At 42.3% G+C, this 25,140-nt stretch overlaps 1 protein-coding gene across 42 annotated transcripts in view; it reads right to left on the bottom strand.

Moving 5' to 3' along the window:
- Positions 1 to 25,140, bottom strand: part of NRXN1 (neurexin 1) — a 650,659-nt gene that overhangs the window by 30,666 nt on the left and 594,853 nt on the right. For 2 of the 42 annotated variants that reach the window (XM_046938416.1, XM_046938417.1), the window contains exons 1-2: positions 21,906 to 22,044; positions 21,497 to 21,534 (exon numbers count right to left, since the gene is read on the bottom strand). The exons of 34 other annotated variants lie outside the window; for them this stretch is intronic. In XM_046938416.1, coding sequence (XP_046794372.1) covers positions 21,497 to 21,529 — 33 coding nt within the window. In that variant the 5' untranslated portion in view covers positions 21,530 to 21,534; positions 21,906 to 22,044. Of the gene's footprint in view, positions 1 to 20,643; positions 20,733 to 21,496; positions 21,748 to 21,905; positions 22,045 to 25,140 lie in introns of those variants that run through there. 6 more of the 42 variants (XM_025148515.3, XM_025148517.3, XM_025148514.3 and 3 more) reach the window with 4 other exon arrangements.

Here is a 25,140-nt window from a genome sequence, read left to right as displayed (position 1 = left end):
AGCATCCAGCTTTTGGAGCAGGTCCGAAACCATCTCATAGTGGATTATGCAGGGCCTATTCTGTTCCTCATCCCTATCTACCAGCACAGGCGTGCTGCGTTCCCAGGGACTAACAAGTCTTACTGTTAAAGACTGAGGGCAAAGAGGGCATTAAGTACCTCAGCCTTCTCCTGATCCTTGGTCACCAAGTTGCCCTCAGTGTCCAACAAGGGGTGGAGATTCTCCCTAGCCCTCCTCCTGCTGTTGATGTATTTATAGAAACATTTATTGTTGTCCTTTACCTATTTAGAAGGGCACTTTCACTTAGCTGTGCTTCCATCTTCTTACACATTTACAGTACCACCAAATCAACTGACTGTATCCCTGACTATTAAATTGTGTCATATAAGAGTATTCTGATCAATTGAAATCTATGGGAATTTAGCTACTAGGTAATTCTCAAAAGAGAAAGGGAAGAAAAATCCTTCACAAGGAATGCTCTCTGTGAACTACTGTTCAGTGTCTGTTCTCACTCACATTATTGTTGGGGGAGGAAAAAGTTTTCTATTCTTGCTTCAAAACGCAGAGTACAAAATAATAACAACTTTTCTCATAAATGCAGAAAACTGCATAAACTCTCAGACTGCTCACTAGCCATTTAGGTACATCAGCAATCTCATCTTGCCCCAGTGACAGTAAATAGATAACATGGGATCTTCTAACACCGACTGACCCATAGCATGACCTTCAAGTTCACTTCAGTGTGTCTTTGACTCGAGGCAAATTAGATTAACTCAGCCAGAAGCAGGAAGGCATCTGCTGTTAACCCTTCCCCAACCCTTGTTTTCCTCTCCTTGAGGAATGATGTGCACCAACACCACTGCCAACACCTTCCATCCTTCCATAGTGTCCATAGTTAACACCATAATTTAAAACTTCTGCGAGTCCAAGATGACAGCTGTGCCATTTTGGATACTAACTACTTAGTCACATTTCGTTCTCCAGTAGCACTGGGTTGCAATAACAGAGGAAAGGAAATTGGCTTCTTGCTAACCTAACTAGACTTCCTTACCTTCATTTTCTAATCTAAAAACTTAACCACTGTCAGGATGACAGACAGTACAAAGGAAATCACTGCCAGTTCTGCAGGGCAGGGAAACATCCGACCAAGCACTGTCCTGCAAACAAAACTTGTTAATGCTAATGAGAGGCAGACGTGCACTGGAAGGAGACAATGCCTAATTGCTTTTCAATTAAAATAAGTGTTTCATTAAAGCCACTGCTTTGGAGATAGTTAATTACATAGTTTCTGCAAGTGTCCATTTGTCACACAGGCATGTGAGTTTGTTAACGATGCCTTGATTTCATAACTGCGTAAGTGACTGCTCTGGCAGCAGATGTGAGGAGTGTGCTGCAGGGCAGCAGCAGCACTGCACGCCTGGAGCTGCCTTGGAGTGGCTGCACCCCAGGTGACATCATTTAGCCTTCAAGTGCTTCCAGGCCACAATGTTTTTCCATAAACAATTCCAACATAAAGCAGATGAGGTTGAAATCCATGTTTGTTATTCAAAAAGGATTTATTTTTGATCTCTGTTGTTACTTTGGAGCTGTGAATTCAGCATACATCACAGAATAAACACTACAAAACCTACATTTATGACTCAGTATCTTGTTTGCAATTGTTATTTTTATTAAATTAGCTATTTAAAGATACCTTCCAACACTGCTGGTACTTCTTTAAGCCTGTGTATATGAAATTATTAGTTTGCATGCATGTACACACAACATTTGGATAAGGAGGAAGAGGAACAGGAAAGACTTGAACAGAAAGAAGAAAGAAATTGGGCTGTGAGTGATGGCAAGATGGGATACTAAGATGAAGAGTCATAAGCATGTGAAAAATAATTAAGATGCTGCTGGAGGATTTAGGAAGAGAAATGATGCACTGATGCACTTGATGCACAGTTGAAGAATAGGAACCATTACAACCATTACAAGTGGAAGAGAGAATGGTTGGGACAAAGAATTAGGGCAAATCAGCAAAGTGGCCCATGGAGAGCTAAAAAGATCAACACCCGTTGGGAGACATGGGATGAGTACAAAGGAAGCTAGGCAGGAAAAGTTTGTGGTCTGCAGCCATTAGAAACAGAGTGCAAGACAGCTGCTGACAGTGAGTGGAAAGCAGAACTTTGACAGAAGTCTGGTCCATGAGGATCCATTCTCCTAAAGGACACAGGCCTACTGCTCCTACTGATCATTGTTAGCTTGGCCTCAGAGATATGCAGGGCAGACTGGCGGGGCACAGCTGTGCCAGTTGTCTGCTCAAGGCTGTCAGCTTGGCCATGCATAAGTGGAATATGTATCCGCAGCTTGTTTTTAAAGCGACTAAAAATCCTGCACACGTGACATTCGTTTTGGAGAGTTTTTAAGGTAACACCCAGCAATTAGGGAACACCAGAATTCAAGTATGATGTGAAACATGAATTCACAAGCCATGTGCCTGCACAGATTAATAACAACATATTTGAATGTCAGCTGGTGTAAAGATGCATGGTTCCAGGGAAACAAAACGTTCACACTTCAGTTGTGTACTTGGCCCATCATTTCTTGTGAAATCATTTAAAACTGAAAGCCCGAACTCATAAGCTACAACTGCTTAATTGCTCTTCTGACTGCAACATGGCATATTTCCGAGACACATTCCAAAGACATTCTGGTTGCGAGATTCTCCAAAATAAAACTAAGTTGAAATGATTAAGTCTTGTAAACTGAGATGCTTCACCTTCATTATTACATTATGAGCATTTACTCAAAATATGGCAGGGAATTTAAAATAGAATGCAGAGTGCAAAACTAACCATCTATGCAAAACTGTTATTCAGTTTTACATTAAATTTTGTCAAGGTTTTTCCATTGTCCAGGAGGAGCTTAGAACTCACCTTCTTTTGTTTTTACGAGATGGTGCAATTTTATTGGTGAAATTCAATACAACACTTCATTTTATTGAGAGCAAACAAACAAACAAAAAAAACATGGTAAGGTTCCCCTTTAAAACAGAAAATGATTTTGCAACACTCAGGCTCATACTCAGATAGGAGTTTAGCAGAAGTTCTTATTGCTGCAACTAAGACTTTCAGTTGGCTCCCTAAATAGGCATACTATGTCAGCAAAGCATACAATGAAACTCCCAAAGTTTGTTAGACTTGTCTACGAGGGAATGTTATCATGATTTAATGAAGTTAATTAAATCTAGTTTAATTCCCAAGTCTACAACTGTATTCTGAAAATAATGACTGGATGTGTTCTGCACAGCTTTTGCAGCCACTGTAAGCTACCTCCAGCTCCAGGTCCCTTCCAACCCAAGCCATTATGTGATTGCATGATGATGGGTAACACTCCTTAGGGAGGTAAGCTCTTATACTTTCACTGACATGCTCCATGTGCCTGACTGTGCCAATCCCAGCGCTCCAACTCTTCAGATTACATTCTCTTCTCTGCTCTTCCAGCAGCAGAATATGGCTTTTACAAACACCACCACCAAAGCAATACAGGCCAATCCATGAGAAATTTTGAATTAAACAGGACCATTTCAGTCCTTCTCCCACTGATCCAATGTCAGGCAGCCAGGCAGTTTGTCACTGTCAGCACCCCTTGAGCTCCTTCTGTTGGACAGCCACTGGACAGTCATTGAAGAGTCCTGTTCAACTCTCTTAAGCTTTTATTGCTCTGAGTTAGCTTCAATACAACAAGGTTTTGTTCTTTTTTTTTTTCTTTTAAATAACTTGACAAAAATATGTGGATTCTAAAGATTTCTTAGATCCAGACATAGCTGTAAAACAACCTTCACACATGGCCCATCATTAATTTCTCACACCTTTAGGATTCTCTGGCATCTCATCAAGGACCCAGTCTCCTCTGCTACCACTGCTGTCCTGAGGTTTCTCCTTTGGAGTGAGGAACCTCCCCCTTTTCCCAAATATCACCTTTTTTTTTTTCTTTCTTTTTTAATAATCTATGCCTCCTTGCTGAAAGGCTTCCAATTGGCCTGCCCAGCTGATCATAGGTCTCTGCTGCCCTCGCTGCTCTACTTCTTGCAGTCTACCTTCAGACTTCACTGTGTCATTCCACTACCCAGGTAAAAATAATTTCATCTGTTATTTCATCATCATCATAACAAAGTAATACTCTTCGCTTACATCACCAACGTATAAGGAATCTTAATATGTGTAATAAACTTCAACACAGTTACTTAAAGCTGTATGAGTGGGACAGTATGATCTAGTATTAGATATGGAGGTTGGTAGCCCTGCATGAGGCAAGGGGGTTGGAGCTTGATGATCCTTGAGGTCCCTTCCAACCCAAGTTATTCTATGATTCTATGACAGGAGTGCAAATGCTGCCTGCAAAACACTGTTCAACACCTCTTCCCCAAGACCAGCTACCAAGCACAAAAAGTAGTCCTCCGACACATAGTGATATCCTACACATGACATCTCCAGGAAAGTAGTCTTTGGTTGCTGTGATGTATCCATTGCCATACTGGGCAACTCTTACTTTTTGTTTGTTTGTTTCCTCTCCAACAGCACAAAGCAGGACCTAGGTCCAAGAATCTGGCCCCCAAATTCTACATTAATACAACTTGTATTAGTAGGATCCCTCAAGAAAGCTGATAGGAACTCAGTGCTGTATTTCGGTGCTCAGAGTCAAAAAGCTCCCAATAAGGAGAGACACAACTAACATCACTATGTGCAGCAATTTGAAATAAGAGAAATAACAACTCTGAAACATTATTTTGATTGATTTTCTTAGAGATGCTAATGTAGCATCTAAGCACTCAGACAAAGGGAAGGAAAAACTCCACAAGTTGAGTGGGACCGCCCACAGAGAATTTCTTCACCTGATCACACCAATTTGCAAAGATTAATTGTATGGAAGGAGCCACACAATGTTGAATTTCATGATAAATGGACACTATGACAGCAAATGATTTCCTCTAATGTTCCACTATGCTTTTCAGCACTTGAAATTTAATTACTTGGAAAAAGAAATAGCAAAAAATCATCAGTACCCCAACTATGACACAGTATTTTCAACCTGAGAAGACATTTTGTTTCACCACAAAGGAAACTTCAGGTGTGAACCCAAGGGAGGCAGATCTCAGGCACTATGACAATGTTGCTATAGCAATTATTGGCAGCAGTGTGCATCAGCTGCATTTTAGCTCTCAAGCAAACTGCTCAGCTCATGCATGCTGAACATAACCAGAATATAAACTTCTTGATGCTTACTGTACCCTAATAAGATTTGTAAATTACTTATCTTGATGCGCTTCCAACAACTAAGAATGGAAGAATAATTTTTGTTACTAATATTTAATCACATTCATAAAAAAAATTCTATCCAGGTATTCGGTCAGATATTTCAACTGCTCTTCTCCATGAAGTCAAAGTTACACAAATATATTCTTAAAAAAGAAATCAATTATATTTTATTATTGTACATAATACATTATTCAAATAGGATCTGGAGTGAATAGTAGTTATTAACGATCATATTAATATTTGGAAGCAAAGGAAGAAAACCTTTGATGGAGATAAATTTTTATAATCATTTCACATAAAAGAAGGGTGTGAAAAAGCAACATTCAGTTATTCTCAAAAGTCCAAGCAGCTGATAAAGCAGAAATATCTGAATCATCCTTGCATGTATTTTCACATGTAATAATACTTCACTGCTCAGCTAAACTAAATTTTCCAAGCTACATTCATTAAAAAGGGGGAAGATCTCTCATCTTCTCTGGGAGGCCAGCTGCGGAGGGCCTGCCCATAAAGACTCGGACTGACTCTCCTCCCGTTTATTTTTGGTTCATTTGATTTATTCTTCTTAATTATTCTGTATTATCTCACATTCCTTTCAATAAATTAGTTTCTCCTACCTCACTTGGATTCTTTTCCTCTTCCTTCTCCCGAGGGGAAGGAGGAGTGCTGCATGATTCACTCTTCAAACCGTGACAAAACCTCAGAGCCACAGCATCCCAGACTTTGGGATGGGTCAGGCTTGAAGCTACAATGATCAAGCCAAGCAATTTATTAACTCACAGACAACAGAAAGAACACCTCCACAGACCAGGTCTTCCACAGAGCTCAAAACACAGACTTGGCAGCTAAAAAAAAAAAAGCACTTTCTTCCACCCATCGTTCTTTAATACTCAATTAATATTACTAATTGATCTTATACTTTAAAAGTGCTTCAGCAGCGAGAATAGAATGGGTCTTGAGAATGCATAATGCTTCACACAGATCCATTATGGTACAAAGTGCCCTATATAAAATGAGGCCAGAGGGGACGTGGCTATGTTCCACATTTGCTCACCAAAATGACAAAACTTCACAATAAACTCTGTTAGATACACTGCGATGCAGTTCTTTTCTCAGTATCTGCAGCCTATCGACTTAATGTATACATATTTCAGCATGTCTTAATATTATGCTTCAGCACAATAAAGCTGTTGCATCCGCACTCCTTTGTTCTCTCCAGCGCTTTCCTGCAGCAACACCTGAATTAAAGGAACCATCACAAAATAGCTACTTATGCAAATCACACTCAGGTATCTGAGGGTTGAAAATCCTAGCAAAAAGATCTATGTACAACCGAGTGCTCTCAGAGTAAGGCTATCATTTCTCTTTGGCTTAAAACAGAATCCACGAGTTCTATCTGAACTAGACGCCACTTGATATGAGTTGTCTCCTTCAGTTTTGAAACTTAGTTCCTGCTTTCTTTATGAGCCATAATACCATGTAGCTGTAACGCCACAGCCCCATCCCAAACCCTCTCCTTTTCCTACATTTACCTGTATAACATCCAAATGCCCCAAGTCCTAGCTTTTGAAAATAACAGAACTAAGAAAATCCTTGTTTTCCAGAGCAGCAATGAGGAGTAAATGCTTTCCATTAGGTGGCTGTGACTTGCCTAATTCATATGTGTTTTACTGCTGGAAAAACAAAGGAAATGAAAGCCTTCCCTGCAGAAAATCCCTTTTTGGACCTGAATTTACCATAGTAGAAACGATCACCTTGGTGCACATAGCTCCACACTTGCAGCTTTTTCTGCAGCGGCTTCCAATTAAAGCAGCAGGACAGGCAGTAAATGGCCCATTTCCTTCCCCTAAAACCTTCTGCACCCACAGCTTTGTTTTGATTGAACAACTTTCAAGATGGCTTTGCATGTTTCCTGGAAAGCACCTCTAGTAAAAGGTGGGCACTAAGGGCGGGTGAATAGAGTGCTGGCTGATAGTTTCCAGTTCAATCAGAGGTGAGAGGTTTGCTTCCCAAAAGGCAGGACAAGAGCCCTGCCAGCTGCTCCCACATCTATGGAGCAGGAAGTGCTACATCCCCAAGACACATCTCCTTCATCTGGATATAGGCGATGCTAGGGGATGGGGTGTTTGAAGTGGTTTTGTTCTTATAGTTTCAGCTGCCGTGCCATTATCAGATTATGTTAACAGCTACACCTCTGCACATGCCTATCTGCGCTTCAGAAAGGCCACCATCTCCAGCACCAACTGGCTGAGCATTCGGTGCTTCTTACAGATGTGGAAAAGGCAAATACCCCAGCACATGACCATATATCACAAGTGCAGGAATGAAGCCAGAGAAAGGTGATTCTAAGCTCCAAACACTGAGCTGGAGATGGCAGGGTTCCTGCAACAGCACACGCACTACAGCAAACACTTGCAAAATTTATTCTCAATTAAACACTGAGCGTAAGTAGCAATAAAAATCATGCCTTCTTTTCCTTTGCTATCAATCTGACCTTGCTGTTAATAAAAGTAGGAACTAGCTTTTTTTTTTCATCAATACAGGAACACATGCAGATTGATACTTATCATTAGATGGCCTGCTTAGAGCCCCTGCAGCTTTCTTTGAAGGACCACAAATTATTCACAACACAGCAGGATTTCTTCAGTGATTACATCTGATGTATTTTACACAACATCCTTGCTTTTGTATCTGATATCAAAACCTATAAAACACATCATTTTATGGGGAACCTGAAATTGGATTCCTCTGCAACAGAATATTTCCTCCCTCGACTGTCTGCAGCACTTTATAAAATATTTATTGATAGGATGCCTAAAAATACACATAGGCCAGCACAGCTTTAAGATGGATGGCTTTAGCAAGCCATACCCTGGGTTTCACACCGCAGGGTTCTTATTAGACGTAGCTGCCTAGAAATCACACTTATTTTCTGACATATGATTACAAATATTTTCATTTATAATGAATAATTTAGCTCACCGAACAGACAGAATTATGTAAGTCTTACATCTTCAAGGTTCCTAGCAAAAGCCGGGGGGCATGCGGAGCAAAGCGAACAGGGAGCCTTCCTGCCTATTTTTTTTTTTTTAATTTATCTGAAAACAGCATTTAATTATTCTCTGCATGGCGCACTTTGTGCGTTCCTGGCTCAGAGCTTCAGTACCAAAAGCAGAGAGGCTGTTTTGGACCGGGCATTTCCTGCTGCAACTTGGTGCGATGCTGAAAATTCCCATCCTCTGCAATCCTCTGGGCTTTGCTGGCTGCATGCAGATGAGGCGGGGTATTTCTCCACAGTGAAAACAGAAAGGCAGCTCTCTCTGCTAGCTAATGAAGGCAGAGAAGCACGCATGCACTGCGCATCGAGACACGAGTTCTCCAGGGAGGCCTGCAACAGGCTCTGCACCAGCAGCAGAAGGAGGCAGGGATACGCGAGGTCCCACCTCAGTGCTCCCTCTGACAGGCTCTGGACACGTCACTGACACTGTGACATGGTACGTCTTCACATTATTTTACCTTATTTCAAGATAATTAATACCCCTGTGATACAGAGAACTCTCCCAGCACTCACGTTTCTCACTCCCAGTGGGGTCTGCATAAACCACAAAGTACCACCTATTACTGACAGAACTTCAGTAGGCCGGGCCTGCCTCTACATCTATGTTGCACTTCACCTAGAGGTTTCTCCAGCTGTATTGCACTTTCCAAAAAACACTGCTCCGTAGGGTAAAAATACAACTTTAAACTACATACCCAGCCTCATCACGCCCACAATTAATTTGATAGAATATTTTATTCAACAGCACATCTGTTACAGCATATTCCTCCATATTCAAAAGACTACATAAAAGCCTGTCGCCCACTGTCTGCAGGCATTTAATGCATCAATCTCGTGCAAAACAACAGCACTGCCTTCCTGAGAACAGTGGCTGGAAGAACTGAATACTATGGAGGATTTCTGCTTGATGAGCACAGCAATCTTAATTGAGATTTAATGTTTACTTTACCTGGTTAAGCACAGAGCAAACACCAGAGAAATTACTGTGAAACAAATGAAGAAAAAAACCTGTTCGAAAGCTAATTAGCAGTGGTTCAAACAATAACCTGCTCCAGCACCAGGCACCTCCAGCAAAGCCATGCTTAGCCTTGCGGACAAACCTTTGGACCTGCTGTGTTGTTGCAGGCACCTGAACCACTAATTAAAACAGAATAATTCAAAAGAAAGTGTAATCTTACCTGCAGAAGAGGAAAATGAATAAATATTTAATTCTTTTCTCATAGCAAACTAGAAAATAGGCAGACTGTGTGTGTATGTGTGTGTGTGTGTGTGTGTGGGAGACTCTGTTTAATCCATGCATTTCATAATGTTTAGAAAGATACAATCACCATTTCACAGCTGCTTTCACATAGGTCAGTGCTGTATGACTCAAAACTTCATTACAGCCTCCATTCAAAGGCTGGCAAAGCTCTCCCTGTGGCTGTACTCAGCTTTAGATCAGGCACTACCTGCGAAGTCTGTGCTACCTTTCCCAACGTCAAGGATCAGCTCTACTCTAGAGGAGAGGTCTCCCATTCACTGCTGGCAGTGCCATTAACCTTCCCATTTTCAGTTGCAGAGAACTATATACATTCAGAAACGCGACAGACTCAGCAAACTCATTTCTGTCTCACGCCATGCATTTTGATCCCCACTCCTCAATACACATTGACACAACCTTACGCTTCACAAAATAGAACTTAGCTTAAGTGCTGGTCCTAACCCAGTAAATTCAATGAGAACACGCCTTACTGTTATATGGGGCAATCAGCCACAACCTTCAAGAGACTTTATTATGCTCTGTTTTCAGCTCCTCCTTCAGCATCTGATCTGGTGAGAGAACAACCTTTGCTTAGAGAGGCACAAGTTGTAACACCTCAGCGCACAGCTGAGAGCCGGGGATGCCGCTGGGTACCCACAAGAGAAAAAACAGCACTTCCACTATAGCAGCAGCTCTGCATTAAACCGTAGAAACATGCAAGAAACAAACAGCACTAATTATTCCAGATAAGAAAATTATCAGCGATGTGGAATGCCAGAATCTCTGAAATACGTGCAGACAACCCTATCAGACACAGTATCTAATTTTCTTAAGCAATTAAGGCCTCCTTTGAGGATCCATTCTATTTCTCATAATGGTTGGCCTACTCTCTCCTCATTCCCTGTGTTTTTAGCTACCGGGGATAATAAGGATATGGATTAACGACCAATTTTAATGTCACGTAACACTATCAACATACATATAATGCAGTGATTATATAAGAAAGTGCCTCTAATCACTCTTCAAGGAATCATTATCTACAGATGTGCCAGTTTGCCTTTAAAAGTACCACCCTGTCAAAATCAGATTGCATTTTCATTAAAATACACAAGGAGTTGAGCAAATAAGCTGTGCAACCGTACCTCACAAGCCAAAACTTCATGTAATAAATACCTTTCTACACATTATTATGTAAAACAGGAATTTGGAGGTTGTTGCAGTTCTTTTTTTTTTTTCCTTTGTTTTCCTCCCCAACAGAACTCCAGTGAAGCTTCAGACAAGCCAGCACCTATATCCATACACAGCAATTTTGCTGTTCATTACAGGACAGATACCAAAGCATATTCTTTTTCTTTTTAAATGATTATTTTGTACTACTACATAAAGCATGGATGTTCACGGAGGCAAAAAACGTTTTAATCAAGTCCCTGAAAGACAATAGTGGCTTTGTCAGCTTTGCGCAACAACCTCTGTGTCCAAGTCTACTCTTTGCAATAAGTGTAATTTCCCCTCTAACAGCAGCATCTGATCTCTTCTTTTCATTGAAGATTCACCATTCATAAATGAAAGGCAATTAAAATAATTTCAAAATCAAATAGCAAAAAGCCAGAATTGCTCTACAAGTGAACTCTTACCCTAATTGCTCTTCAAATGCATCTCCCACTTCTGCTCTCCTCTCACAATGTCAATGAGATTTAAGTCAAAGTTTTCAGAAACAAGGATGGATTCATCAGCTGCAAATCCACTAACTGGGTCTTCAGGTCCTATGAAGTATTACTCCCACTGCTGCCAAAGAGCATTTTGCTTAGGTAAAGGCAGATGAGCATTTACCTAGAAAGATCTACCAGCCTCTGTGTCATCAGCAAGTTCTTCAGAAGCTCCAACCATTAAGAGAAGATCTTTAAGGTCCCTTCCAACCCAAACCATTCAATGATTTTATAAGCTACATTAATGCTTGTGTTTTATACTTCTATCTTGTTCTTGACTTGCTGTACTGGAATATCGTAAAATGAAATGATAGCAAACTCAAACAGAAAAATACATTCACTGTTCAGTGTTCCTAAGCAACAAATTTAAAGGGCTCAATGAAAGCTTCAGCTTCTATCTCCTAAAGACTTCTGATACCTATCTTTTGTTAGAAAGGTCCACCTAAAACTTTACTGGTAGAGAAGAACTTAGGAAATGGACAGGACTTTATGACCCAGAAATTCCTTTTCAGCCCTATATGAGTCCCAACTTAGATAAGTATGAACAAGTTCCTGTGGAACTGAATGAACCACTGTGAACTTTGGTTTAGAATTTGTCTTGAACAACAGTTCTCTGCCTTCAGTCAGAGTTCTCTATTACCTGAATTGAAATTTTGCTAGCTGGAAGAGGTTGTGACATTTGTCCCATGCCACTGATGGGCAGAGATTCTTTCTATACATTAGGAAATACAACAAAACCACTTTCTGTTTTTGAAACAGAGGGGCTAAAGGTGTTTGATTGTTACTATTTGATCCTGATAGACTCTCCCTCTGCCCAAAAGCTAATGGGCAAAAAATAAAAAAGTTTTGTTGTTGCTGCTTTGTTATTGTTGTTTGGTTAGTTTTGTGGTGCTTTGTCTTAAGTTTTGGTGTTTTGTGTCATCCCCCCACCCCCTCTCTTCATTCTAGAAGGATAAGATTCTACTATTCCTAGTTTTTAAAGTGGGGCTATAGAATTATCCAGGAATGGTTTCCTAACTACAGGCTCACATAAGAAATACTTTCATTTTCTGCAATTTATTGATTTTTCTCTTCCAGTACCTACAAGAGGTTAATTAGCATTTAATAGTCTGTTTTTTGGAGGGCTTTTGAAGATAAAATCAACTGAGAAGTTAGGGGTAGCACATCTATCCAAAGAAGATATTCTGCCTAAAATTAGATTATTTAAATACAATGTTTTTCCCTTTGCATCATCTCAATGATCGTTTTCAAATATATAAGCTGTTCTCTGCAGCTGAACCACTGCAGAAAAAAATGGGAGGTTGCACATCAAGTATTTCTACAATTCTGCCTGAATAGTGGAAACCAACTATTCAGTGTTCTTGACTTAGCATGGAAATATGCACACACATACCACAGGAAAGGGTCTCGCTTTGAAGGAGAAGCTGTCAACGAGCTGTCCCCACAAGGCTAATTTATGACTATCTTTGCCTTCCACAGCTGCAGCTCATGGCTGCATGCAGGATTCAAAGTACCTGCTGAGGGACGAATCCTTTCTGAGACTTTATTTCACTGTTCTCAACAACCCTTCAGCAGTTTTCTGAACATTAAAGCAAACCAGTGTGACCTTGGGAAGACTGCCTACTTCCCAGGCACAGGGTTAAGGAAGGAATCAAGGCAGGTGAATTAGCAAGATCCTGGTGGCAGAAGTACAGTTATGGCATATTGTCCATTTTGTTTAAAAATATACACTAAAGGCAAGTTCTTGTGCCCTTTACATGCACGTAGCTCCAAGTGTGACCGCTGCATGTGAGCTACCAGCTCCATGTGCAGTGCTGGCGTTTACAGTGCATAGGTAGTAGGGACAGACACACTGATGCCCAGCTGAATTTCCAGTCCATAAAGGAATAACAGACACAAGGAGCCAGTGCTGCCCCCAGCCCCATTTCAGGGGTGGTGGTTCTGAGAATTGAGCCTAATACTTCACTGTAAATGAATTAAAAACAAAAACAAACAAAAAAACAACACAAGGAAAACAAAATCCACAACACAAGGAAAAAAGCAACCCCACATCTCTCCAAATGGACTACCAAGAACAAGAGAAACAGTTATTAAGACTTTTGAAGTTTTAATTGGCTTGAGATTGATGATAAGGAGAGCATCACTCTCTCTCCCCTGAACTGACATCTGCAGTGAGACAGAAAGTGAATCTTCCCTGATAAATACTACAACCTCAACTCTTAAAATATATCCAGTCCTCAGTCAGCCACCTGCTATGTAGTGACAACCAAAAGAACCCTTGGAAAGAAGCCAGCGCTTTGTTCAGCATTCAGACCTGGCCAGCCCTGTCAGACAGAAACACCTTGAACTGGGCACAAACCACGCGTACAGCCTGAAACCAGGCCGCTAGCATGAGGAGCGTCAGTGGCCTGACCACTGATGTCAACCCTGTGTGTGTGCTACCCCACTGAAACTTTTTTTTTTGGAGGCTGAATGTACCCACTGACCTAAGCATCATTTCCAGTATTTCAGCACCAGAACAGCTCCAAAGGGAAATCAGATCCAGCAACTTGTGCCGTTGCTAACATTTCCTTTAAGTCTATATCAATTCACAAGCTATGTATATGTGCATATATATGTATCTATTTATGCATTACATATATATAGTTTATATAAAATCTACATTTACTTTTGATTTCTGACTGCACTGGTCTTCACAATCTGAGGACCAGTGGTCTTAACTTGCAGAACCACCGTCAGTGCATCTCTCACAGTCCCCAACGCTTGGTGGAACACACAGGCTTACATCCATGCAGAACCATACAGAGGAGGAACAAATGCCTCCTCCAAATTAAGAAAGCTTTATTGGAAGAGAAAGTCTATCCAAACTCAAAGAAATAGCTTTTCTGAGTTGTTGCTGCATTTGGGGGGATACATTAGCATGCAAAACACTGAACTTGAAGGTAAACTCAAACAGCATCTGGAAAATGCAAGAAATAGCACGATGACACATTTTCTAACATATTTCGTTGTTAGAACACTGAGGATAATTTCACCTGAACACACAATTTATTTGCCAGCCTTGACGCTCCTTATTAGGTAGATGTTTGTTTCTGGGACATGGGTACTGGAGGAAAGCTTGATAGAGAATATTCACAGGAAAAGAGAATTATTTTTAATATCTGAACATACCCGTGCTAATGTTTTAGCATAAGACAATTTGCAAAGCTCACATGAACTGTGTGAGAGTTTGTTAAATTATGACACAGAAGTGTAGGTGAAACTTGCTCCAAAATATCAGCATGACATGCTTAATACTTTTTACATAATTCCTGCTTGAATACTCAGGTTCTAAAACAGAGAAACCATCTATTTGGCTTCACATCCATAAATGAACAAGGAGTGAGGTGTTCCCAGTGATGGAGGAGGGAACTGCAGTTAGAAACACTGGTAACGCTGCAGGCACACACTGATGTGGCAAGGAAGCAAGGCCAGGAAGCCCGTGACCCACAGTGCCAAGCCCCTGTCCATCTGGATGTGCTTATCTATGAAAGACGCAGACTGGCATTTGAATAAAGCCAGTTATCAAAATTGGAGAGAACACTTCAACCAACAGTTCTCACAGCTTCAGTTGATCATGCTCCAGTTATCGACACAGCTAAGGCAACATCTTTCCATTTTGCTCTCCACAGCTCACCAGTATTACAGGTGTATGCCATGCACTGACAGTCTGATACACAACTGATACTATCTACGGTTCATTCAAGAAGAAAGTTATTTACTGTGCTCCTTGTATTATTTAGTAATCTCAGATGTTTCTGTCTAACTAATCACAACTAACTGAGAGTCTGCTCTCAGAAATTAAATGAATTACAGTTGAGGCAGCTTTTCAATGGTCATTTATCACTCTACACTGCATTTTCAGATCATTTACCCTGGCTACTTTTCGTTGCTTTATTCATACGTACAACAATACGTACCTGCTGTTGCAGGTACCTGAAGTTAAAAAGCTGACTTTAATCCCTGAAGCCACTTGGATACTGGGCTATAAAAAGGACAACAGAAAGACTACTAGATGCTCATATCAGCCTCAGCACAATGCAAGCAAGGAGCAAGGGTCATGGATCAGCTGCCAAAGCCTCTCACCCTGCAGTAGATGCACACTGCAAGAATGATCCAACTCTCATAAAAGCTCCTGCTCTCTCCTGGTTCAAATGAATCACCTATGCAGCAGTGGGAACGGATATTAAAGTTTGGATGCAAGCGGCATCGTCTCAAGCTGACTTTCACAGGACTAGGTTGACCATCTCATTTGCCTGTTATTAAGTGCCAGAAAGCAAAGATCACACAAAGCAACAGATACACTCTTACGGATTTACAGGTTGCTATCATTTCCTTTTTAACCATCTGCTGCACAAAAAACAGAGGGATCTGAATGTCAATCTGTATCCTTCCTGCCTCATGCATAATCACCAGTAACCTTGAAGGACTGCTTTGCAAAGGTCGGAAAGGCAGCCTTTTCAGATGTCATTCCACTTACATTTCTCCCTAAGTATATCCAGCAAGAAATGGAATTACGCAGCAAAATAACTTTTCTGCACAGGTCAAGATGCAGAGGAGCTGGGTAAGGCTGGTACCGATGACATTTGTCAGCCTAGGTTTCAGAATAGTGTGGGGTCTTACTTTGGTATGTCTCCGGGTAAAAATCACACAACCAGCAACTTAGCACTTAAGACATCAACAGAAATGAATAAATTATGCTCATTCTCTCCTAGCCATTTTGTGCGCCTTGACTGCTGCAAGAGTTAGCACAAAATTCTGCCTGTAACGTTATCTAGAATAACATAAACAGAGACTTGGGTAACAGAAAGGCAGTTCTTTAAAGTCCTTTCCTAACCAATGCTGAACAAAGCCAATTTGGGCGGTGGTGTCTAGCCAAGAGTTGGACTCAGTGATCCCTGTGGGTCCCTTCCAACTCGGGATATTCAGTGATTCTATGAACGGTAATTCAACACACGTTGAACACAGCATGGGAGTCCTACATCCTCCCCGCTGTGCCAGGCTGAGCTCAAGTCCATACAAATCACAGGCTGTAACCAACATTTCTCAGGACCAAGTCCCCAGACGAACAAGGTGTGCTGCTGCAGCACTGTGCCTTTTACACTCAGGACAAGAGCAGAGCTATTCCTGGCGCTGATGAGACAGGGCTATCAGCCGCTGATGCTCACCAGGGACTCGGCAGATCCTTGGACGCAGAGGGCCCCGGGCTGCTCAGGCTGTTCGGGGCAGATGGACATCCTTGATGAAATCACGATCTACATTTTTAGCTTGGCTCTGCAAACTGCTGGGAAGCTGGCATGCACCGAGATGCCATGCCTGACGTTGATCTCAGTGTTGCAGAACACATTTGCATTTGGGAGTAGAGCTTACTTACTGGAGAGCTTTTTTTTTCTTTAAACCAGCCCGCTGTGATTTTGGCTGAGTGGTCTCCACTCCTCCCCTCAGATAGACATTTGCTCTTTGTCAAGATCCACCATACTCAATTTCTTAGCTTCCCCATCTTCGGTGCATTACTGACATTTAAATGCCAGAACTGAATACATCTGTGTGGTACGTAAAGTAAAACTGTGACTTTAAGTCCACTGTCAAATCCCTGCTACTAAGCAATCGTAACATGAGCGAGGAACTCAAAAACAGGCTCTACTCCTAATGCCATATGAACTCCATTTTTGCTTCTACTGAAGAACACACTGTACACAAATGATGCACATTTGCTCCTTTTCTATGTACTATGTGAGCACGGCATTTCTTAAAGACCTGTTGGTCTTGCAAGACAAGAGAGGTGAAAACCAAAAGGCATCCTTCATTCCTTTGATGCAGTTGTGCCCCAGATGGACATTCTGCTTTGAGGGAATTATAAAAACTGGTAGTGATAACAACATGAATGCACAGCCCTGGATGTCCACCATGCTTTTCCTGAGCAAAGGAACCTTGCTGACTAATTGGTTTTGGTTAACAGTTCAAGTAATCTTATGGACAAATTTGAAAATCCAACAAAACTGTGGAATGCCCTAAGGTAAAGCAGCACTGAACAACAACACAAAAAATGCAAAGGGTCTCCCCCAGCCTCCAGCACAGAGCAATACATCAACAGCATATGTAAGGTCTCATAATGGGAGTAGACTAGGAAAGGAATTTCAAAAAGAGGTCAGAAAAGCAATGAAAGAATCTGGGAGAACTATATGAAGGAAAAAAATCAAACAAAACTCAGAAACTTAAATTACTTTGAGTCTTCTTGTAGCTTAGTGAGTTTTTTTTGTACACTTGTGTTTGCAGCCGTATCATTACTACATTAGAGAAACCAACCAACAAGGCAGTATAATTGTGACCAAAAATTACAATCTCCTCTGTGCTAAAGACCATACGTTGTTCTACTCAATTCAGGATTTGTGCCAAAAAAGACATGGCCAGACTCAAACCAGAAAGCGTTTTAAGGTCCTGAACGTTACCACATTTCAGTGTTAAGAAATGCTTTGCAGAATTTAGGCCATCTGAAAGCTTCCCATTTATGCACTGGCAGACATTTAGTTCACAAGATGGAACTTAAAATGAATCATTTTGGTGAAAATGCCATCTTGCTCATATTCCACTTCAGCTCTGGTACACTTCTAGAAGCAATCCACTACAAGAAATCAATTTGTATATCTTTACATACTTACACTTGTGTGCTACTCAAGCTTCTGCCAGGGAGAATGAGTCAAAGACATTCAAGACAATGAAAAGAACTGCACTGACTTTAAGGTTGGTGGAATTTCACCCTAACTCCACCCTTCTTTGGAAACCCAGCCACACTGATGCACAGGACCAACGTGTGTGTCCACAAATGACCAAGCTGCCTGCACACACAAAACATACATTCTAATTCCTGGGCTTTCCACATAGATTTCTAAGTTTGCATATACTTTTTTCCCTCCTACTGGTGGTCTAATGTATTAGTACAGAAAAACAAGCGGGATTACTTGCTAACAGCAACCTGGATGTATGAGCATGGAGTAATAGGTTGAATTCCTTCGCAGCATCCCACCAAAAACCAACCAGCCCCCAGTCTGCCTCATTTAGATACGATACTTAGACTGGAAGTATGACCTGACTGTAAGGGACTGCAAGATAGAAGCTGAAAAAAGAAAGATGAGCCTTACTGAAATGCGCAACTACAACTAAATCGAATTGTGAGTCCTACAGGGAGAAATAAAGCACAGTTCAGATGCACACAGTGATAAGAAGAGAGAGGCAACGTAGAAAAGCAGCACAAAATACTGTGATCATTCACACTCGTGAGTGCAACCTTTTGTGGTTTTGTCAGACCCTTCCTGCTGCTTAGAGAGGCTTTCACGAGAAGAACAAAATGCCCCACGGACTGAAAAAATACATCAGAAGCATTGGAAACACATCCACAAAACACAACAGGAGCCAATTACCGGTGGTTGAACATGCAAAATAAATGTACTTCTTCCTTTATTTCTTGGAGGCTCATCAGTTAATTGCATGAAAAGCAACTTCATTTGTAAGCACTCACGCGCCTGAAGCAAACAAATGACTAAACTTCATATTAATACACACAACTAAAAAGAACCACGGAATATTTCAAGCTACCGAAAATGTCAGCCAAAAAGTTATGAAAACCATTTCCTGCTTATCAGCAGGCTCCAACTGCCGAGCCTCTCCCTGGCTAAGACAGAAATTGAGGCTTTCTCCAGAAGCAGCAGTATTCTGGCCCTTTGCGTGCATCCATCTTCTCTGGTGCTCCACGCAGGTACCTCTCCTAATGGCAGCAGCGATGGCTGCCCCTCCTCTGCACTTCCTCCTCGCCATAAAGCCGTGCTGACAACCTAGAACTTTTTATGTCATCTCAAATGCACAAGGTCACAAAATAAATCCTCTCGCGGCGTGACTGGGATTTCTTGCTAAATCAGCATTACTTCAAGACATAAAGCACGGCTGAGTTTTTAAGCACTGTCCTTAGGCTGTTTGTCTCTTCTGAATTCCTCTTGAATATTGATTTTGGATTTAAAGGTCCGGCTGCCCACCTCATCATGCTGCCTGGGTATATACAAACTTTGACTGACTAATGGGTTATTTCAAATGCACAGATACCTCAAGGACTAAGGAACGTGGACAACGTGAACTTTTCTTCCCCGGCTTACTGCCACAAGGTTTTAGATCAAACCGTACCTTTGCTGAGGCACGGGCTCGTCCTTCAAGATGTGAGCACCAACCAGATAGTTCTGCTGATTTCTTTTCCAGTCATATCTAAAGCAAATCTGCCCAGCCTTATTCATAATCAATCCTAAAATACCAGGAAAATCACTTCAATATTAAACCTGAGACCACAGGGTGGCTTCTGAGATATTCATAACTTTAGCAGCCCTCATATTAAGCAAATGGAATTCATTTTGCATGTGTCATCGGGATGCATCTCTCCACAGGTGAGCTACCATCTAGGCAGGTTTAATGGACAATTCCTCAGGTTGCCCTGGCAATTACTCCTGTGCTGACCTGGAAGGATCATTAATATTAGGGAGTCGAGAGGCAATTCAATTTCCATGCTGGCTCAGCCCTAAGCTTCTTCTAAGTAGATGCTGTCAGCTGTGTCAAATTACATACGATGACTAGGTGATGGGGAAGACTATTAGAAACAGACCTGGGAATGGCAAACTTCACTCACAAAGTTTGCAGCCTGCACTTGGGCAATGGCCTAAAATACTGACAGGCCAGAGCCATTGGGCAGGAGAAAACGCTAACACAACCCCAAATGTTTTATTTTGGGGTACAAAAGAGAAAAGCCAGCTAAGACTTAGCTCAGGACGATAAGTTAAGAGCTGCTTTACCGAGTTGCACATTAAGAGATTTAAATGCATATTTGAAAAAGAAAATGGCTTGCTGGCAGGACTTTGAGGAAGCCCAGCTAAGCAGCACAGACTGGACTGCACAATACGCCTGGTACATCAGAAGAAGCACGAAGTTTTGATCCTCAGCCCCACAACCACAGCCCAAAACAACAACAACAGACAGCTCAGCCCCAGATCAGCAGGTAAATTTTTCACAAACGCATCAAGAAAAAGCGCCCCCCCACCAAACCATACATAAACTTAACACAGATGCTAGAACCCACAGAACAGGAGAATCTGACATCCCCCACTTCATCATCCTCCGACTGCATTGAAAGCATCAGAAAAGCCTCCTTCCTTTACCAGCGAGCAGAGAGGAGACATTTCTGCACAGCCAGAAGGTGCTGCTCCCCCTCCCCTCTGCTGGCAGCCCCCCTTTTCACCCTCTCCCTGCCCGCTGTCCCGACGCTCCCACCTGGTGCAGCACAATTCCCATGTGCCCACGCCAAGGCATTCTCACTCCTCCTGGGGAGGACGAGGACCAAAGCTCTCCTGGAGAAGCTCAGCACTCCCCCCCCCCCCCCACACACACATCTCGCCTCCTGGATCACAGAGAGCTTAGGAAGGGATGCTATGTTACATCAGAAGCCTTAAAGATTTGTCACTTGTCAATCAACTAATACACAGCCTTGCTTCTCGGTGTTAAAAGCGAGCGATCAAATGGTCATTTTTATCAAAACACTTAAATACTTCCATCAATACATCAATATGAACATGCAGTGATTTATGCCCCCCCTCAACCCCCCCCCCCACCCCACCTTCAAGTATCAAAACGGACTCCTGTAAAAACAAAGCCACTTGGCAATATCCATCAAGAGATACGGGTTAGTCAGAGACAGTCACTCATTGCTATGCAATTTTTCTTATCAAAGCATGCAGATAACTCACAGCAATTCCAACAGAGCAAACGCTCACTGAAACAAATCACAGCAAAGCAAATACACACACACACACACGCGTATTCTCAGCCCAAGGAACAGCATGCATGCTCAGGGTTTAAGCATCCTTTAAGCCACAATAATTGCTAATTATTAACAACAGAGCAGCTATTGGAAGCAGTTTTTATTCATGCTTTTATTTGGTTCTCTTCAATTCTCCTTTCCTTCACTCTCGGTTGTAGCAAACATGCTCAAACCAGCCCTATTGCTTAAAAAAAAAAACAACAAAAAACCAACAGCAACAAACAAAGCAGAAGAGAGAAGCAGCAGCATCCATGCTCAGGTACCGCCAGCCCAATTTCCAACCTATTCTCTATTTACAACAGATACCGTGCAGAAATTTGATCTCCATATTAACGACATGCAATCTCCACGGAGACGTTAAAAAAAAAGTCATTTTCAGTAATCGGTGCAAATGCTACCTTCCCCCCCCCCCCCACCCCCTCCCCCCGCTCGCTGTCAGCCTAATGGTCTCTGAATCCCTGCATGCTGCAGTGCTTCGCCTGCGCTCTGCACCGGCCGGGAGAGGAGAAGAAGCTACCTGCGAGTTCTCACAGTGCCATCTCATATCCATGTCTGCCTGGCTACCCTGCGTGCTTACGGCTTTTTTTTTTTTTTTCTCCCCTATTTTTTTTTCCTCCCTTTTCTTCCTCCCCCCCCCCCCCTCCCCCTCCCTCCCCCCTTCCTTAATTCTTAATGAAAATCCTAGGAAATTTAGTCCATCCTCTGAAATCAATACTGGTGACAGGCGCGCTCCCTGCTTCCGCGGGAGACGGGGATGATAAATTGCCTGCGCATCAGCCCGGCCTATCAGTGCCCGGCGCTCGGGCGGCGGCGGCGGGGAGAGGAGCCGTGCCCGCCGCCACGTGCCGCCGCCAAGCCAATGGCCGCGCGCGGGGGCGCGCAGCGGGGAGCGCCGCCATCATCCGGGGAGCGGAGCTGCCGGGCGGCCCCCGCTGCCCCGTGGGACCTCCGCGGCAGGGAGCGGGAGAGAACCGGGATCAGTTCCCTGGAGGCATTCAGGGCCAGGCTGGATGTGGCTCTGGGCAGCCTGGTCGAGCGGTTGGCGACCCTGCATGTAGCAGGGGGGTTGAAACTATATGATCATTCTGGTCCTTTTCAACCCAGGCCATTCAATGATTCAAATAAACAAACAAGCAAATAAATGAATTAATACATCCACGCTAACCGCCCTCCCTCCCCCCCAGTTGAAAAGTTTGCCGCCATTTCAAAACCTTCCCCCCTTCCCACCCGCCCTACTGGACCCCAAGGGCTCTCCTGTCTGACACACTGAAGTGCTTACAACAAACGTGGCCTACAAAAACATCCGATGGAATGAGCCTTGCAGGCCCCTAGCAGGAGCTCAGCGTCTGTAGTGAATTCACTACAGAGTTCTACTACTTCAGGTAGCGAATGCTGCAAGAAGTGCCACACAGAAGATATTTACTCTGTGTGAGATATCTGTGCTGCCCTAGGTCTGCTTTAGCTTCACTGTGGCAAAACTTGGCTCTTGACCCCGATCCTGGCAACCTTCAGGACAAACCACAAGCACACCGCATGGAAGGCACCAGCTCACTCTTTCCACACAGCTTTTCCTAAGTTTTCTTTTTTTTCTTGCATATGCCACAATACAGTGTGATACGGAGACACAAGAGGCAGCATGGCTGTTACAGACTTTACACATTGAATCTGAAGACACGAGAATTACGGGTGCAGCGGGGCAAAGCAGTTGCAAACACGCTTGACTTTACATGTAAGGGCTTACACTGAAGCAAATTCCTCAGTGCTTTGTTGAATCAAGGCCAAATATACAAAAAAAAAGGAACACTAAATGCACGAATGTGATGAACCTGAAGATTTTGCTTTAGTATACACTCAGGTTGTACACGTTCAGCAAAACTCTCAAGTACATCTTCCCAACTGTATACACAATGCCACTCAAAAACCTGCCTGATAATGCAGTGAGGGACAGTAAAAGAGGAACCACAAGAGATTGTTGTAAATACCACAAAGACAAACCTGTATCATTATTGAAATGAAGGAAGAACATTATGCTGGAAAAACCTACACACACACACGTCATAAAACCCAACACAAAGAGCCAAGAGTAATAGGCCAGCTTGAAGCTGGATTTTGATCTAAACATGCCGTATAACTAGACAAGAACTGTCCAGACTAAACACAATTAAAATCCTTGCTACTGCAGAGAACACAGAGTTCAAATTACTATATCTATTATAGAGATTTACTCGAGAGCAAAAAAAGCTCCATTTTTTTTCTGCAGTATCCCTTAACGTTAAAAACAACAAAAAAACAGTAGGCCTTCAGTTCAGCTGAAGGTAGAGGCCCTAAGCTCTTGCCCCTCAACCCAAGGCCAGGCACAAATGAAGCAGCTACAGGTGGGAGTGAGGCTTTTTATGTGCAATTATTTTCTGTATGAACAAGCAACAAACACTGCGTGGTTAGAGAAACAAAACGCATGAGTTCATCAGTAAGTCCACACACAGTCATCCACGCCCACAATCCTAGATAGCCGCTTCACAGGCCAAAATATGCTACTCAACACTTCTAAGGCTCTTCATGGCAAATGTCCTGTGAGTTTTAAATAAGAACTTCTGGGCATCCTTAGGAGTTACTCTGGCGTTTCAGTTGAATTGCACCTGTCCCATACTGAGGCCCAGCCACCTGCAAGTCCCTGTGTGCTCCGTAGGAAACACAACTGACAAGTCTGAGGCACGTGTGGATTTGCAGTCTGCCAGAGGGTTTTAGTTCAGAATTACTCATACACAAAGCAATTTTACCCAGAGTAGACAGGGATTTAGGAAGTCGCCTTACTCTGTCACAAGAGAGCTGGGACAGCATTTGGGATGTTGTCAGCGTGACATGGCCGCTTTCCCTCTGGAGACTTCTGCAAGACTCCGCTCTGCTAAACTACCAAACTCTGAGCAATACAAAGCATTGACACTGATATTTGTCATCAGTGTAACATCCAGAATGCTCTGCACCTGTGACAAAATTACCCTTTCTGACAGAAAGCCTGTAATCTCATTCCCAGAGGCCAGAATTACCCCATCTTGCTGTCTGCCAAACCACATCTACTGGGTTGGCCTGCGGATACCCCTGCTCCCACAGGTCTTCGGAAACAAGCTCAATGGTGATAAAAATCATTAAGGGATCTGCCTTCCCCCATTCGAAAGGCCAACATTCTTCTTCTTTAAGTCAATGGAAGCTAAAAAAAAAACAAACAAAAACATCATGGGAAAAAAAATACCCTCCAAAGAAACCACACTTTACGTCAATCCTACCTGTTTTGGAACTAACAGCTGCCATTGAACTTTAGCCCCAAAGCCTCAACTGCCAAGAAACAAATGAAAGTACTCATTTCCTAGGCGTACATATTTTCATTCTCTATTTCTTATTACCACTCACTTTTTATTACTTATCTTTCTTTCGACTCTTTCAAATCCTTGTACACCTGGTTTATAAATAGTCATAATAATACACAGGGAAGACTGGATGATATGCAGCTATTATGCTAATTATATAGGACACATTTATTTTGTCTCAACTGTCACCATAAATTATATTTCTTGCCCCTGCAAATATTAACACTGACTGATTGCTCACACCTATCTGGTTTAGTCATAAGTCCTCACTGCATTTTTTTCTGGGGTGGAGGGGCAAATTTTATGCAAAGATTCACAAATACACAGGTAGGGAGGGGGAAGGAATGAGTTAAGAAGTGAATTAATTTGTACTGAAAAACTTGTTGAGGATGATTAAAAGGAAACAACTGCAAACCAGCATTTTTGCAATGGCAAAATTACACATTGCTGGAAGCACGTTTAAAGCAGAACAACTGTAAAAGAAGAATAAGCAATTTTGCTCCTAGACAGACCCTATCTACAAAAGCAGATACAAAGAAGCAGTGTAAGACATCCTCCAGTGGAAAAAAAAACAAACAAACAAATAAA

Source organism: Gallus gallus, chromosome 3 (genome assembly GCF_016699485.2).
Source record: "Gallus gallus isolate bGalGal1 chromosome 3, bGalGal1.mat.broiler.GRCg7b, whole genome shotgun sequence".
In the NCBI taxonomy this organism is placed as follows: Eukaryota; Metazoa; Chordata; class Aves; order Galliformes; family Phasianidae; genus Gallus; species Gallus gallus.
The sequence above is the reverse complement of the archived record's forward strand: the minus strand, read 5'-3'. Positions and strand labels throughout refer to the sequence as shown.